Source organism: Colletotrichum fructicola (assembly GCF_000319635.2).
Source record: "Colletotrichum fructicola Nara gc5 chromosome Unknown KSG_Nara_v1_contig03, whole genome shotgun sequence".
NCBI classification, from domain to species: Eukaryota; Fungi; Ascomycota; class Sordariomycetes; order Glomerellales; family Glomerellaceae; genus Colletotrichum; species Colletotrichum fructicola.
The window spans coordinates 6,255,217-6,270,472 of NW_027094053.1; the positions used below are offsets into that span (position 1 = coordinate 6,255,217).

General features: G+C 58.7%; 5 protein-coding genes across 5 annotated transcripts; 4 read left to right on the forward strand and 1 right to left on the reverse strand.

The window, feature by feature from the left end:
• Positions 1-12: 12 nt before the first annotated feature.
• On the forward strand, positions 13-969 carry MIR1-1 (Mitochondrial phosphate carrier protein; the record flags this gene model as incomplete). The annotated part of the gene is made up of 1 exon (XM_032031365.1): positions 13-969. The coding sequence occupies one exon, from the start codon at positions 13-15 to the stop codon at positions 967-969; it is 957 nt and encodes a 318-aa protein (XP_031889411.1).
• Positions 970-2,075: 1,106 nt separating this feature from the next.
• On the forward strand, positions 2,076-2,795 carry CGGC5_v006598 (uncharacterized protein; the record flags this gene model as incomplete). Its single annotated transcript, XM_032031366.1, has 2 exons — positions 2,076-2,333; positions 2,436-2,795. The coding sequence occupies 2 exons, from the start codon at positions 2,076-2,078 to the stop codon at positions 2,793-2,795; spliced, it is 618 nt and encodes a 205-aa protein (XP_031889116.1).
• Positions 2,796-3,007: 212 nt separating this feature from the next.
• On the reverse strand, positions 3,008-6,327 carry CGGC5_v006599 (Beta-galactosidase; the record flags this gene model as incomplete). Its single annotated transcript, XM_032031368.1, has 2 exons — positions 3,008-4,444; positions 4,492-6,327. The coding sequence occupies 2 exons, from the start codon at positions 6,325-6,327 to the stop codon at positions 3,008-3,010; spliced, it is 3,273 nt and encodes a 1,090-aa protein (XP_031889341.1).
• A 2,382-nt stretch (positions 6,328-8,709) lies between these two features.
• On the forward strand, positions 8,710-10,753 carry CGGC5_v006600 (Lactose permease; the record flags this gene model as incomplete). Its single annotated transcript, XM_032031369.1, has 7 exons — positions 8,710-8,938; positions 9,001-9,279; positions 9,342-9,419; positions 9,520-9,552; positions 9,607-9,946; positions 10,008-10,506; positions 10,574-10,753. 7 exons carry the CDS (start codon positions 8,710-8,712, stop codon positions 10,751-10,753), a joined length of 1,638 nt encoding a protein of 545 aa, XP_031889342.1.
• A 1,242-nt stretch (positions 10,754-11,995) lies between these two features.
• cel74a-0 (Xyloglucanase) lies at positions 11,996-14,704 on the forward strand (the record flags this gene model as incomplete). The annotated part of the gene is made up of 9 exons (XM_066151713.1): positions 11,996-12,318; positions 12,376-12,451; positions 12,502-12,622; positions 12,677-12,765; positions 12,818-13,012; positions 13,063-13,201; positions 13,272-13,447; positions 13,525-14,635; positions 14,685-14,704. 9 exons carry the CDS (start codon positions 11,996-11,998, stop codon positions 14,702-14,704), a joined length of 2,250 nt encoding a protein of 749 aa, XP_066009187.1.
• Between the last annotated feature and the right edge of the window lie 552 nt (positions 14,705-15,256).

Below are 15,256 nucleotides of genomic sequence, written 5' to 3' on the forward strand. Positions count from 1 at the left end.
CTCTCCACAAACATGGCATCAAAAACAACACCACAGACAGAGGTCCCGACCTTCTCACCCCTCGACTATGCCAAGTTCTTCGGCGCCGGCGCGCTCGCCGCGACGCTCACCCACGGTGCCGCCACGCCCATCGATGTCGTCAAGACGCGCATCCAGGTCGACGACGCGATGAAGGGCCTCAACATGGTCAGCGCCGGCCGCACCATCGTCGCCAAGGAGGGCGCCTCCGCCCTGCTCACCGGCTTCGGCCCCACGGCCGTCGGCTACCTCGTCCAGGGCGGCGGCAAGTTCGCCGGCTACGAGTTCTTCAAGAAGCAGTTCATCACCCTCGCCGGCGGACCCGACAAGGCCGTCGACAAGCGCACCGCCATCTACCTCGGCGCCAGCGCAACTGCCGAGTTCTTCGCGGATATTCTGCTGTGCCCGCTCGAGGCGACGCGTATCCGTCTCGTTTCACAGCGCGGGTTTGCGAATGGGCTGACGTCGGGCTTCATGCGCCTTGCGCGCGAAGAAGGGTTCAAGGGGTTCTACTCGGGCTTTGTGCCGCTGCTGTTCAAGCAGGTGCCATACGCCGTGGGCCAGTTCTCGGTGCACGAGGCAGCGGTGGAGGTGATCTACCGCACCATGGGGCCCGAGAGGAAGGCCAAGATGACGCAGCTGCAGTCGACGGGCGTGGAACTGGCGTCGGGCGTGGTTGCGGGTGTCGCGGCGGCGGTGCTCTCGCACCCAGCAGACACGCTGCTGTCGGCCATCAACAAGGGCGCGGGCGACCCGAAGCAGGGGGCCACGAGCAGGATGTTCCAGCTCGCGAGGGAGTTTGGGCCCAAGAGGCTGCTGTTGACGGGGCTGGGCCCGCGTATCGTCATGACGTGCGGTCTGGTCGCTGGGCAGTTTGTGATTTACGCGCAGTGCAAGACGCTCGTTGGAGCGCCGGCTGGTATTGAGATTCACAAGGAGGAGTCGCTGTAATTGGGATGGAGGTTACTGGGTAGAGGGGATAGATAGATTTCGCAGGCGTTCTGGGGTTTCCGGGTGGCAGAGCGGGTAGATGGAGCGACATACAATTCATTCTACGACAGTTTCTAATTCAAAAGTATTCACATGAAGCACTGATTGACTGCACGATATGCAAACGAAGCTGGGTGCTTGGTGTAGATCCTTTGGCCTGCAGAAAATCCCGAAAACGAGCTCCGGGCCATCCGTGTTCCACTTTCCAGGTGCACACCGCTTGATTATCGAAATAGAGAAGCATTTGAGGTGGAAAGAACACGCGCACCGCGAACGTTGCAGATGTCTTGAGCCGTTTCATTCTAGGCGTGGCCGATGTCTCTGTTGGGGATGCCTACTTCAGGACGGACGTTGACCACGGCAATGGCGTTTTGTAATCTTGCGGAGTGCACGTGAATACCAAACCGTTCGAGGCCTTCTCATGTTGTACGGTTTATGTTACGTCTTACGAATCCAAGCAGCCGGCTCAGCATCCCCTTACACCGTGGTACGGCAAGTTGACTCGGTTCCCTTCGTGGAGCACTCGTAGGATGAAGTCAGCACAGATAGCAACGACGGATCATGACGGAAGCCGTTCCTGCAGTCTCTAGTGAAACCAGTTTCAATTTTAGTGAAGACCATTCGAACAGGAAGGTAACACATCCTGATTGAGCTGAGAGCCCTTTCTTTCCAGAGACAGCCGGTTCGACGCTTCCACACGCGTGATACCTCATGCAACATATCGTTGGGTCTAGATTCGATGATGAAGGAAGGAGCAGAGGACTCTTGACGGAAAGGCCGATGATGGATGATTCCGTCTCTGGCCGGTCTTTCCTTCTTCGAATCGCAGACACTTACGACCTTTCGCGTCCCCCGCCCCTTCCTTCGTACACCTCACGATGTTGGTGCAACCCCTTTGGACGGGAAGGGGCACCTCTGTGTCTCCTTCATCAAAGCTTCCCGATATTCAATGATAATACTCACCCACCCAGCCAAAAGACCGTTGCCATCCATCACCAACTCAGCTCCAAATCCCTCCACTCTGAACCCCCCTTCTTCCACTCCATACTCGCCGGAAGCCGACCATAATGGGCCTCAAATCGAGCATCGTCTCTCTCATCCTCTCCCTCAGCTGCATCACCACCCTCGCAGCAGCCGAGTCATACACCCTAACAGCCTACTCTCCCGCAACCCGCGCGATCCACGGCAAACCCATCAACGCCAGCGGCCGCCGCTTCATCATCGGCCTCGACGCCCCGATGACCTACTGCCCCGACGTTGTGCCACGTGATTCCTGCCCACCCGGAAACATCACTACCGTCAGCGGTCTTCTCACGGGAATGATGGTACGTTCTCTTGCCCTCTCCCCGGGCACCAAGACCTCACTTTGATCCCCCTGTCTCCCGATAAGCCTACTTGGACCTGCTCACTGACTATTCACACCGCAGGTCATGGTCCCAGGCGGACAGGACATCTACGTCGATCCTGAGGGGCTCGTCGGCTTTACCCAGGCACACTCGGCCTCTTGGCCCGCCAACTCCACCCTGATGGACGGCTTCTACAGAACAACCGCCAAGCCCTCGTCTCCGTGCGAGGCCGAGCCGCCGACGGACCTCCTCGACTTCTGCGACCCGAAGAACGCCGCCAGCGAGGGTGTGTACGCTTGTCCTTACCCCGACATCGTGGGGACGTGGGTGCTCGTCGCAGGCAGTGCCCGGGCGAGGGCTCGGGAGGGTGATTGTGAACGGCTCGAGGGGCTGGAGTTGCACAAGAGCGAGATTAAACTTGGAGCGTGGCAGTATACGTGAAGAAGCTTCCGATGAAACCTTCATAGCGTCAGTTTCGGTGTGCTGGTGATGGGTTTCGGACTACGGCAAACTCTCATCACAATTCTGGTAATTTTGGTATGACCACACGGGGTCAACTTGGTCGAACAGTACACACTTTTCTCAATTTGATGTTTAGCACCAAAGGGCCTTTTTCAGTTACAATACAATACACATGTTCTCTCTCAACGCACTTAATCCAACACAAGCTCGACGTCAAACTCCTTGGCATGGAGCTCGTACGCGGGCAACGTCGCCGGGCCGCAAGAACCTGTGCCCAGACCGTGGTGCTTCCAGTCCAGCCTGACGACCGTGTCCTCCCTCTTGCGCTTGTACAGCTCGTAGGGATGCTCGCACTCGTCCAGGTCCTTGGTGGTGTAATGCATCGCCGAGAACGACGCCCCGTCCAGGTCGCCAAATCTGGCGCGCAGCAGCTTCTCGCGCGGCGCGTTCTGGTCCACGACGCCGTTCTCGTCCGGCAGACGGCCGCGGAGCTCGACCCAGCGCACATCGGTCCTGTTGCCACCGTCCTGGGGGTACTCGTAATCAACGAACAGATCGTCGACCGTCTCCTCCCAGTTGCCGAACGCCTGCGCGCGCTTCTTGTCCGAGTAACTCTCGCCCGGCCCGCGGCCCCACCACGCGACGGTCTCGACGCCCTTGACGCCGCCCGTGAGGCCGATGCGGGCAAAGGTGTCCGGGAGGAGCGGTCCGTTGGGCTTGCCCTTGATCTTGATGTAGACGGCCTCGCCGTGGAAGGTGAAGGTGGTCCAGGTGTCGACGGCCCAGGCGAGGACGGGGGGCGCGATGCGGGAGTGGACGTTGACGACGAGGCCGTGCTTCTCCTTGCGCCACTCGACGCGCTTGACATGGTGGCGCGTCTGGTCGAGGCGGCGGTCCGCCCAGTTCTGCCCGAAGCGGCCGCCGCGGTCGTTGTCGGTCAGCGCGCGGTAGAAGTCCATCACGAAGGGCTCCGTGAGGAGGTCGAGGTGTGGGCGGGCGGCCTTCTTCCAGCTCGTGAGGGTACCGAGGGTGAGGTCGAGGCCCCAGGTGGACTGGCCCGTGGAGGAGGTGATGCTGAGGGTGGAGGGGTCGGTTTGGCGGATGGTCGGGACGGGGTCGACGAAGGGCTGGAAGAGGGTGGAGAGGATGCGGGCCATGGAGGGGGGTTTGGAGAGCGGGAGCTGGCCGAAGGCGACGCGGTGGCCGGCCTTGGCCCAGTTGGTGTCCTCGGTGAGGATGAAGTCGATGTGGAGGTAGGCCTCGGCGGTGAGGTCCTTGGGGAGGCCCTTGATCTTGAGGTGCGCCTTGGTGTGGGGTTTCACGCCCTTGGGGATCTCGACTTCCTGGTCGCTGCCGATGACGAGGCCGTCGCCGACGATGTGCCAGGTTGCGGTGAGGTGGTCGAGGTCGACGAAGTCGTAGCGGTTGATGATAGTGACCTCGTTGCCCTTGATGCCGAGCGTCTGGACGGGCTCGATGGCCTTGCCGTACTCGCGCAGGCCCGGGGTCGGGGTGTGGTTGGCGAAGCAGAGGCCGTCGAAGACGAAGTTCTTGTCGTTGGGGTCGTCGCCGAAGTCGCCTCCGTAGCCCATGTACTCCTCACCATCCTCGTTCTTGGTGCGGAGGCCCTGCGAATGTTAGGATGTGGTCATATGAGGGAGCTGCAAAGACTTACATGGTTGGCCCATTCCCACACGAAACCTCCCATTAGGCGAGGGTGCTCGTAGAAAGCGTCAATGTACTCCTTGACGCCGCCGGGTCCATTGCCCATGGCGTGGATATACTCGCACAAGACGAGCGGCTTCCTCCAGTCCTTCTCAGATGCCTGGTAGACGATGTCGTCGACGGAGGCGTACATCCGGCTGTAGATGTCTGCGGTTTGGGCACTGCCGTCACCCTCGTAGTGGACGAGGCGAGACTGGTCGATGCTCTTGATAACATCGTACATATGCTGGTGATTCTGTCCGTAGAAGGACTCATTGCCCAGGGACCACAGGACGACGGAGGCGTGGTTCTTGTCACGCATGACCATCTGCGTCGCTCTGTCCTCGTAGGCCTCTCTCCACTCTGGATTATCGGAGGCGAACTTGTGCCCGTCGATGCCGACAACACCAAAGCCGTGGCACTCGAGATCAGCCTCATCGAGGATCCAAATGCCGAGCTCATCAGCAAGGTCGTAGAGCCTGGGATCGTTGATGTAGTGAGAAGTGCGAATACCATTGACATTAAAATGCTTCATAATAAGCAGGTCACGCTTGAGGAAATCATAAGGCACCGCGCGCCCGGAATCAGGGTGGTGCTCGTGGCGGTTGACGCCGCGGAACTTGACGGGCTCTCCGTTGATGCAGAAGACGCCCTTGATGAGCTCGGTCTGGCGAAATCCGACCCGCTGGACCAAGCTGCACTTTTGGAAGTTGAGGACAAGCGTATACAGGTACGGCGTCTCGGCGGTCCACTTGTGAGGGTTCTTGACGCGTACCTCGAAGCGGTTGGTGCGGTCAAAGATCTCCATGCCCTTGGCGATGAGCTTGCCGTCGGCGTCGAGGAGCTTCATGTCAACGTAGGCGCCCCGGTTCATGGTGATGTCCACGCGGAGGGTGGCATCCTTGTAGTCCTTGTCGAGGAACGTGTGGACGTGGTAGTCCTCCGGATGGAACTTGGGAAAGGCGTGGAGGTAGACGTCGCGGAAGATGCCACTCAGCCACCACTGGTCCTGGTCCTCGAGGTAGGTGCCGTCACAACGCTGGTAGACCTCGACCGCGAGCGTGTTCTCGGCGTCGACCTTGATGAAGTCCGTGACATCCCACTCGCTGGGGTTGCGGGCTCCCTGGGAGTAGCCGACCTCGTGGCCGTTGACCCAGACGGTGAAGCCAGAGTCAACGCCCTCGAAGCGCAGCCTGAGCTGGTTGTCCTCGGCAAAGTCCTTGTCGATGTGGAAGGTGGTCACGTGGCGGCCGCACTCGTTTTCATCGTACGGGATGTTGGGGGCGTCCACGGGCCAGGGGAAGTTGAGATTGGTGTACTGCGGGCCCTTTCCGTAGCCCTGGCACTGCCACATGCCGGGGACGACGATGTCGCCCCATTCCGAGGTGTCAAAATCGGGCTTGTAGAAGTCCCGGGGCCCAGCAAAGGGCGAGGTTGTCAAGTGGAACTTCCACTTTCCGGAGAGCAGCTTGGACTTGGACTTGGTGGTGTCCCTGGTCAGGGCGTCCTCCTCATTGTTGTACAGAAAGAAGTAGCTCCGTGGGGGCAGGGTGTTGCGATGGAGGACCTTGAGGTTGCTCCAGTCTGGAGTATGCTCGGGATAGACATGAGTGGGCGAGCCACTGACCACCGTGGTGGTGGTGGTGGTGTTGTTGTTGGTTTCTTCCTCGGACGGGCCGCCACTGGATGAGCCCTCACTTGAGGAGCTTCCCAGACGGCGGCGGTGGGCTAGCTTTTCCATGTAGACACTCAGATGGAGGTCGGTGGTAGGCGAGATGTTGACATAGTCATCGGAGATGTCGGACATGGTTGAGACAAAGAGGGCCGATGTGCCGAGGCGGAGACGGAGACGGGAGGGCTAGCAAGAGTGGGATTGTGGGTTCAGTGTTCGGCGAGGGACGGGACAGCAAGAACAGGGCGGTGGAGAAGCAATTAACGGAGGTGGTTTAGTGACGGACATGCAGCTGGCGCAACGTACGGGGATCCCACGATGATGGGAGGGGAGGTAGTGGGCTGGTGTGATGGTGTTTGGTGGATAGATCACGATAGCCCCTTGCAGTGGTGGATAGACAGATGGATAGCAGGAACGTGGAAGTTGGAGATGGAGTTGGAGCTGGAGCTGGAGCTGGCAAACAGTCGAACGGTTCGATTTGGAGCTCGAACGAGCTGGTGCCAGGAATCAGGAACGTCACCTGAGACGGCGCAGCGTCAGGGAGTGCGGGGGAGTCTCAATCACGAGGTACCTTCCCTTACTGCAGTACGTCCCTTGGGTGCGCCGACGGAAGGCGCAGGGGCCTGGTTTGGGGGAAGCGGGGTAGCTGATGATTGGCTGTGGAAGTCGGGGGTGCTTAGCTAATGCTTCAGAGTTGGAGCTTAAGCATTGGGCCTGAGGCACGAGGTACGTACCTTTCAGACCTAGTACCAACACCAGCAGCAGCTACTCACAGAGGAAACAAGGACAGAAACAAACAGGAAAACAGCACCAACCAACGGTCAGTGCCGAGTGTCAGACTGGGAGATACTTGCAGTGCTCAGCATGCTCGGGCGTTCGTTTGACGTGAGCTCGGATACTGTCGGCCATCCATCGTCCATTTCTGTGCAGTGTTCTGGAAGCTGTGCCACGAAGACGTCTCCCCCCTCATCTTTCATGTTCGTGATAAAACGCATACAGTATGGGCAGCTCGCCTCTCTTGTGAATCCTCTGGGGCCACTCCTCTTCTTCTCCCTCTCCCTCCTCCACAAGACCCCGAAAAACCCCAACCCTTCCTTCGCTCCCACCTCCCACACGAACCGCGCGCATCAGTTCTAGACCAGATCCCGAGTCAGTTCGGCCACCGTCCGAGAATTTCTCCATTCCACGGCCCAATCACCTGCCCTCACAGTCTCCTCCTCGTGGCAGTACGTATCACAGGGGAAACCCCAGGAACCACAATTCCCCAGACGAGCCTAGCGTCTAGACCGCACCTCGGCTTTCGCCCCCGTCTGGGGATCGGGACTCTCCGCACCGGACCTCATTCCTCCCTTTTTTCTCAAAGGATTTATTTCTTTTATTTTTCACATTGTGTGATATTGCATGGGTTAGCACGTTGGCTCCGAATCGCCTCGGTAATTGCTCCTGACAGACAGGCACTGTTCACCGCCAAGGCACATGATGTTTACGGGACAAGACTTACCCCGATTGACGAACTTGCTGCGCCGTACGCACAACGGCTCGTTTCCCGCCTGCAAAGCGTGATTCCCAAACTAAGAATCTGAACCGCTGCGGGCGTCGCCGGCCATCGTCCCGGGCTCCAGATCGGCACGCCAACGCCTCTGTTGGCATGATCCGAAGCTTGGCTGATGCCACCCGGCCGTCAAAACCGGCAACCGGCTCGGGCTCCAACCTGCCAGCCATCCTCATCCTCCTCCCAAAACAGCTTCGCCTGGTTCCCCCTCATCGACACTAGTCTACCGTGAAGCAACCCCGCCGGCCCTTTTGTGCATCTGATCTGAATGTCCACTACCCTCGCGAATCACAGCTCGAGCCGATGCCTCTTGATGCTGGGGGTCCGGATGGCACCCCATGCTTTTTGGGGTAAACATTGAGGAGGCAAAAGACCAAGGGTTGGCGTGTGCGGAGATCCGTCAGGTTCATCGCGAGTGTGCCGTATCCGTACCGCTGGCTGGGTTTCGAGTCTGTCTGTCTTTGCAAGTTCAGGCCACTAGTCGGGACCAACACGACTGACGGCTCATCGTGCCATTCTAGTCTCAACTCGTTCTCCATAATACTAGCAATTTCACTGCGAAAACCTCCACGTGCTGCGGCTCCGTCTCCCCCGTGCGAACCAGCCCATTGCCTGAATCCTCCGAGCGTGTGGGGATGCCAGTGGAATCCCCATATCCTGGGGACCGGGGTGTGGTGCAAGCAAGCAGGATGGAGATGCCATGTAACGGTAGTCGCGCAGTCGCAGTCCCGACCCGGTGGTTGGGCCGTTGTTCACCGGGCGGCCCTTCGCTCATGTGTCTGCCCATTCGATCGGCATTGAGGTCGCGTTGGCTTGCCGGCCGGGTGGGCTCTTTCTCGATCCCTTTAAAGAGGCCATCTTCCCCTGCGTATGCGACGCGCGTGGGCTGCTTCCTGTCTGTCCCTTGACTCCATCGCCAATTCCCCAAGTTTTGCGCCGCAGTTCGCATACTGGTTCCAGTCACAATGGCGCCTCTCGAAGAATTGAAATCTCGCACCGAGGTCGAGCACGACAATGCGCCGATGGACGAGAAGGCCGCGAACGCGGTCGGCGACGTCAAGGAGGTGAACGCCGCCTCCGTCGCATTGGCTGCGGCCATGGCTGAGGCGAAGCCCAACATCTGGTCGCCCAACATGCTGCGTCTATACTTCATCATGGCCGTCGGATACCTCGTCTCGACTATGAACGGCTTCGGTGAGTTGACCAAGTCCCAACACCAAACCTGCGCGTGAGAATGAGCTAACACCGCCCCGCAGACAGTTCCTTGATGGGCGCCATCAACGCCATGCCGCACTACCAGCAGACCTTTGGCCTCTCCGGCGCCGGATCGACCACGGGTATCGTCTTCATGATCTACAATGTCGGCCAGATTTGCAGTTTCCCCTTCTGCGGTTGGCTCGCTGACGGGTACGGCCGCCGCGTCTGCATCGCCGTCGGCTGCTTCATCGTCCTCATCGGCACCGCCATCCAGACGCCCGCCAACAACCTCGGCCAGTTTGTAGCTGGTCGCTTCGTGCTCGGCTTTGGCGCCTCTCGTGAGTTGCTCTCATGCTGTCTGGTTTTTGGCTGTGAAGGGAAGCTAACGATTGAGCCGCAGTCGCCTCTGCCGCTGGCCCCGCCTACACCGTCGAACTCGCTCACCCCGCATACCGAGGCTTCATGGCCGGCATGTACAGTGAGTAGCCTCCCGTCGATTCCTTCTGCGCGAATCCAAATCAATACATTCTGCCTGATTCCGGGCTCAAATAACGGTTGCTGACGTAAAACTCTCACAGACAACTTCTGGTGGCTCGGCAACATTCTCGCAGGTAAGAATAGCCGTCTTAACCCACTCTAAACGCCGTATGCTAACTCGTTTTCAGGATGGACTACCTACGGATCCAACCTTCACGTAGATAACTCATGGGCTTGGCGAATCCCCACGGTCGTTCAGTGCGGCATGCCCGGCGTCGCCATGCTCTTCATCATGTTCTTCCCCGAGTCGCCCCGTTGGCTCATCTCCCACGACCGCGCCGAGGAGGCCCTCGCCATCTTGGCCAAGTACCACGGCGACGGCGACGTCAACTCGCCCATCGTCCAGCTGCAGTACCACGAGATCATGGAGGACAACCGCCTGACCAAGGATGAGAACCCCTGGTGGGACATGCGTGAGCTCGGAAACACCCGCGCTGCCCGTTACCGTCTGTTCATGGTTATCGCCATGTAAGTCGCAACATCTTAGGCCCCATTCTCTGTTGCTACCACGAGCTAATCACAATTACAGGGCTTTCATTGGCCAATGGAGTGGAAACAACGTCGTGTCATACTTTATGCCCGAGATGTTCAAGCAAGCCGGCATCACCGACGACAAGACCCAGCTCCTCCTCAACGCCATCAACCCCATCTTCTCCATGATCGGCGCCATCTACGGCGCCAGCCTGCTCGACCGCCTCGGCCGCCGCTTCATGATGATCGCCGGCCTCCTCGGCTCCTTGGCCGCCTACATCATGCTCACCGGCTTCACCGCCGGCTCCGAGACCAACAAGAACCTGTCCTACGGCGTCATCGTTTCCATCTACGTCTTTGGCATCTGCTTCGCCTGGGGCTTCACGCCCCTGCAGACGCTGTACTCGGTCGAGTGCCTCGAGAACCGCACCCGCGCCAAGGGCTCCGCCGCGTCCTTCATGTTCCTCAACGTTGCCATTATGATCAACACGTACGGCATCTCCGTCGCCATGGAGAGGATCGGCTGGAAGCTGTACCTTGTGTACATTGGCTGGATTGTAAGTCTTGAACCCATCCCACTCACATGGGGAATTTCGCACCAGATGTGCTAACTGGCGTAATTAGTGCATCGAACTCGCCATCATCTACTTCTTCTTCGTCGAGACGGCGGGCAAGACCCTCGAGGAGCTCAAGTCCATCTTCGAGGCCCCTAACCCCAGGAAAGAGTCGACGAAGAAGACCAAGGTCTCCGTCGACGAGGCAGGAAACGTCATAAATGTCGGCGAGACCACCTCGGGCATCTAAATAATGCGTGAGCCTGAATTTATATGCCAACCCCCAAAATGTGGCGTGTGAACTTGGCCACAAACGAATAATTATATATGATTAATACGAATTTGATTCCCCTCACGCCATGTACCATCCTCCGCAATTTGAAAGATGTTTGTCAAAGCCGGATGCCACGCGGACGACCTTGGCGTTCATGTCACACCGGACGATACGACCCCCGCCAAAAAGCAATCCCGACAGGGTCCGCCAATCGAAGCATCTCATTCCCGCCCGCCTTGTCCCGATTCATGTGTTCCCCATTCAGCCATCTACCGCAGTCCCCATTTCAGCCTGGCCTAGGGGTCCCGTGGGCAAACTTCGTGGGGAAAAGCTGACCCTCCCAGGATCCGATCTCTACAGCGGCATCGCCTACGCCCGTCCTTGCAGAGCCGTCCTCGCTGCTTGGTGCTGGCACAGCTGCCGATTCGCGTCGGCTGAAGAACCCCATACCCACGGGAATGCGGGAAGCTCGTGCGAGATGTTCTCGCGTCAAAAGGGGAAAGCTGACAGCCCCATGCCTAGAGAAACAGGTCCCCTTGCATCACGCTACCCAACCGATGACACCCGCTTCTTGGCCTGCTCTTGGGACTGGCTGGTGGCATCATGTGATGACCCCGGATGTAGGTCTTCGCTTTCCTCTTTAGGAAATCACGATCTTGGAGACGGTGGATGAGGGGAGCACTCGGATGGCGGAACGGTTCCTGGGACCTGCGTGGTGTAATTTCATGAATAAAGTGCCCCCTCTCCAGACGGAAGCTTTGCTTCCACCACAGGCAAACGGGAGTAGTGCGTCCGGCCCGTCGGGATCTTGGGTGCGCAACCTCATCCGACTATATGGCGCAGGCTTTGATTGATTGATGGAAATCTGGGGAAGACAGGTCTTGACTCGACTCATTTCCGGAGGGCGGAGCCATGAAGCTACCACGACATCCTCTGGCATCTCCACACCAAGACACCCGAATATCCGCCTTACCCTCCCTGTCTATCGCCATCCCTTCGGAACCACAAGGCAGAGAACCAAAGACGGGCACGGCGCGGGCCTTTATATTGCTCGCATGGAACCGAATACCCGTCGATCTTGCTCCCCTTCTTTCCCACCCCGCATGGACCTATATCAGCTTCTAGATATAGACCCTCCAGGCCGCTTTATATCACCACCCATCCCCGTCTTGAACCTTTCTCGTCTGTGAGACGTCAGGAATCCCGCGGGTCCCAAAGATGAAGTACGCCACCGCCCTCCTCGCGGCCCTCGTGGCCCCGATCCAGGCTGCATTCACCTGGAAGAACGTCCGCATCGGCGGCGGCGGCGGGTTCGTCCCTTCCATCGTCTTCCACCCCAAGACCAGCGGCGTCGCCTATGCGAGGACTGATATTGGCGGCCTCTACCGCTTGAACGCCGACGACTCGTGGACCGCGGTCACGGATGCTAACAACTTTGCGGACGACTCGCACTGGAACCGGTGGGGTGTCGACGCCCTGGCCCTGGATCCTCAGGACCCTAACAAGGTGTATATTGCTGTGGGCATGTATACGAACAGCTGGTGAGCCGACGCAACTGAGGTCGTCTGAAGGAAATCGTTACTTACGCGACGATGCAGGGACCCGGACAATGGCCAGATTGCTCGCAGTTCTGACAAGGGCGCCACCTGGACCTTCACCAACCTTTCATTCAAGGTGAGAGTGAGCAAGTTAGAGATGTCAACATCGTGCTCACATCCTATCAGGTTGGTGGCAACATGCCCACAAGAGGCACTGGAGAGCGTCTTGCTGTCGACCCCAAGAACTCTAACATTCTCTACTTCGGAGCCCGCAGCGGCAACGGACTGTGGAAGAGTACCGACGGAGGTATGACACTCCATGTTCTCAGGGGTGAGACAACCCCCAACTGACTCTTCACAGGTGCCAGCTTCTCCAAGGTCTCGTCCTTCACGGCCGTCGGTACCTACCGTCCCGGCCCTTCCACCGACGAGTACAATGGTGACATCCAAGTATGTATGCTATCATCGTAGACACCTGAACTTTTAAGCTGACTTGGCGTAGGGACTTACCTTCGTCACCTTTGACGAGACATCTTCGACCTTGAACGGCGCTACTTCCCGGATCTTTGTCGGAACTGCCGACAACACGACTGCTTCCGTCTATGTGTCCAACGATGCTGGCGCTACTTGGAGTGCCGTCACTGGCCAGCCGGGCCGATATTTCCCCCACAAGGGTAGGATCCAGCCCACCGAGAAGGTCAGTCAACAACATCGGATCTGATATTTGACTTACTAATGCCATGAAAGGCTCTCTACATCAGCTACTCTGACGGCACTGGTCCTTACGACGGTACTTCTGGCTCTGTTTGGCGCTACGACATCACCGCTGGTACATGGAAGGATATTACTCCAGTACCCGTGGGCTCTGATCTGTACTTTGGCTTTGGTGAGTACTCTCATCCGGCCCCGCCTGTTTGCGCGCTTTGGTCTCTCTCTTGTGCTGACATCTCGCCCAGGTGGATTGAGCGTCGACATGAAGAAGCCCGGCACTCTGATTGTTGCCACCCTCAACAGCTGGTGGCCGGACGCACAGCTCTTCAGGTCTACTGATTCCGGCACCACTTGGAAGAAGATCTGGGAGTGGGCAAACTACCCCGACATGACTCTCGGTTACACCCAGAGCACCCCGAAGGTAGATCCCTAGTTCTGAAAATTCGTGATCAGACACTCAGAAACCCCAAAGCCCTACAAGTCGCTGACATGGCTTAGGCCCCATGGATCAAGACCAACTTCCTGGATACCGATACCAAGGATCTCGGATGGATGATCGAGTCCCTGGAAATCGACCCCACGGACTCCAACCATTGGCTATACGGAACCGGACTCACAATCTTCGGAGGACACGATCTCACTAACTGGGACACTGGCGCTAAGGTCACCATTCAAGCCCTCGCAGATGGCATCGAAGAGATGGCCATCCAAGAGCTCGCGAGCGCTCCCGGCGGCTCCGAGCTTCTCGTCGCCGCCTACGACAACAACGGCTTTACCTTCAAGACCAAGAGCGTCCTCGACACACCCCCCCAAACAACCTGGGCGAACCCGATGTGGGCGTCGAGCGTTGGGGTCGACTACGCCGGCAACAAGGTAGCTAACGTCGTCCGCGTAGGAAATACCGCGGGCACCCAGCAATTGGCTGTTAGCTCCGACGGCGGCGCAACCTGGAACATCAACTACGCCGCCGGCACGACCCAGTACGGCGGCTCGGTCGCCTACTCCGCCGACGCCGACACCATCATCTGGTCCACCGCCACCCTCGGTGTCCAGCGCTCCCAGAACCAAGGCTCGCTGACGACCATCTCCAGCATCCCCGCCGGGGCCATCATCGCCAGTGACAAGCGTAACAACACTGTCTTCTATGGCGCCTCTGGCTCCAGCTTCTACCGCTCCACCGACACCGGCGCCACCTTCTCCACCTCCGGCACTCTCTCTGGCGCCACCGAGATCCGACATGTCGAGGCCCACCCGGCCAAGGCCGGCGACGTCTGGGTCTCCACCAACGCCGGCATCTTCCACAGCACCGACTACGGCTCCACCTTCTCCCTCGTCTCAAGTACCCTCACCAACACGAACAAGGTCGCCCTCGGCAAGGGCTCCGGCAGCAACTGGAACCTCTACGCCTTCGGCACCGGCCCCGCCGGCCGCCGACTCTACGGCAGCGCGGACCTCGGAGCCTCCTGGGTCGACCTCCAGGGCACGCAGAGCTTCGGGGCCGTCGACGGCGCCAAGCTCGCCGGCTCCGCCAACGAGGAGAATCTCGTCTACGTCGGCACCAACGGCCGCGGCGTCTTCTACGCGTCCGGCGCGATCGCTTCCTCCGGTGGTGGGTCGACCTCTGCAGCTTCGACATCGACTAACAGGGCGACAAGCAGCAGCTCGACGGTCCGCGTGACCTCTTCGACATCTTCCGTGAGGGCGACAACGACGTCGACCTTGGCGACTTCCACGAGGACTAGCTCCGCGCCCGCGGCTACGGCGACGAATGTGGCGAAGCAGTATGAGCAGTGCGGCGGGCAGGGGTGGACGGGCCCGACGCAGTGTGTGTCGCCGTATGTGTGCACGAAGGCGAACGATTGGTACTCGCAGTGTTTGTAAGAGGGCTCTAGGGGAGTTGTGTGTTGCTCTTGATGAGGGCGTAATGAGACTGAACCGAGGACTCGAGATCGTTTGGCTATGGAAGATGTGAAGTTCATCAGCTGAAACCGCACTTTTGTGCCTACCATACGTATTGATGAGAAACGGTTCGCCGAGTCATTCTTGACTTTTTTTCGCAGACGCTTGAAGAAGCCCCTGTGTTGCCGCGTGTGCCCCTGATTGCAACCCTCCAACTCTTGATTTAGATCGGATACCTCGTGTCGTCGAAGAGAGAAATTTTGATGGTCGTCTCTGGTGTTGTGTTCTGCACGTGGCCGCTGTTCCAGTTTCCACGTATGTGAAAAGGCAC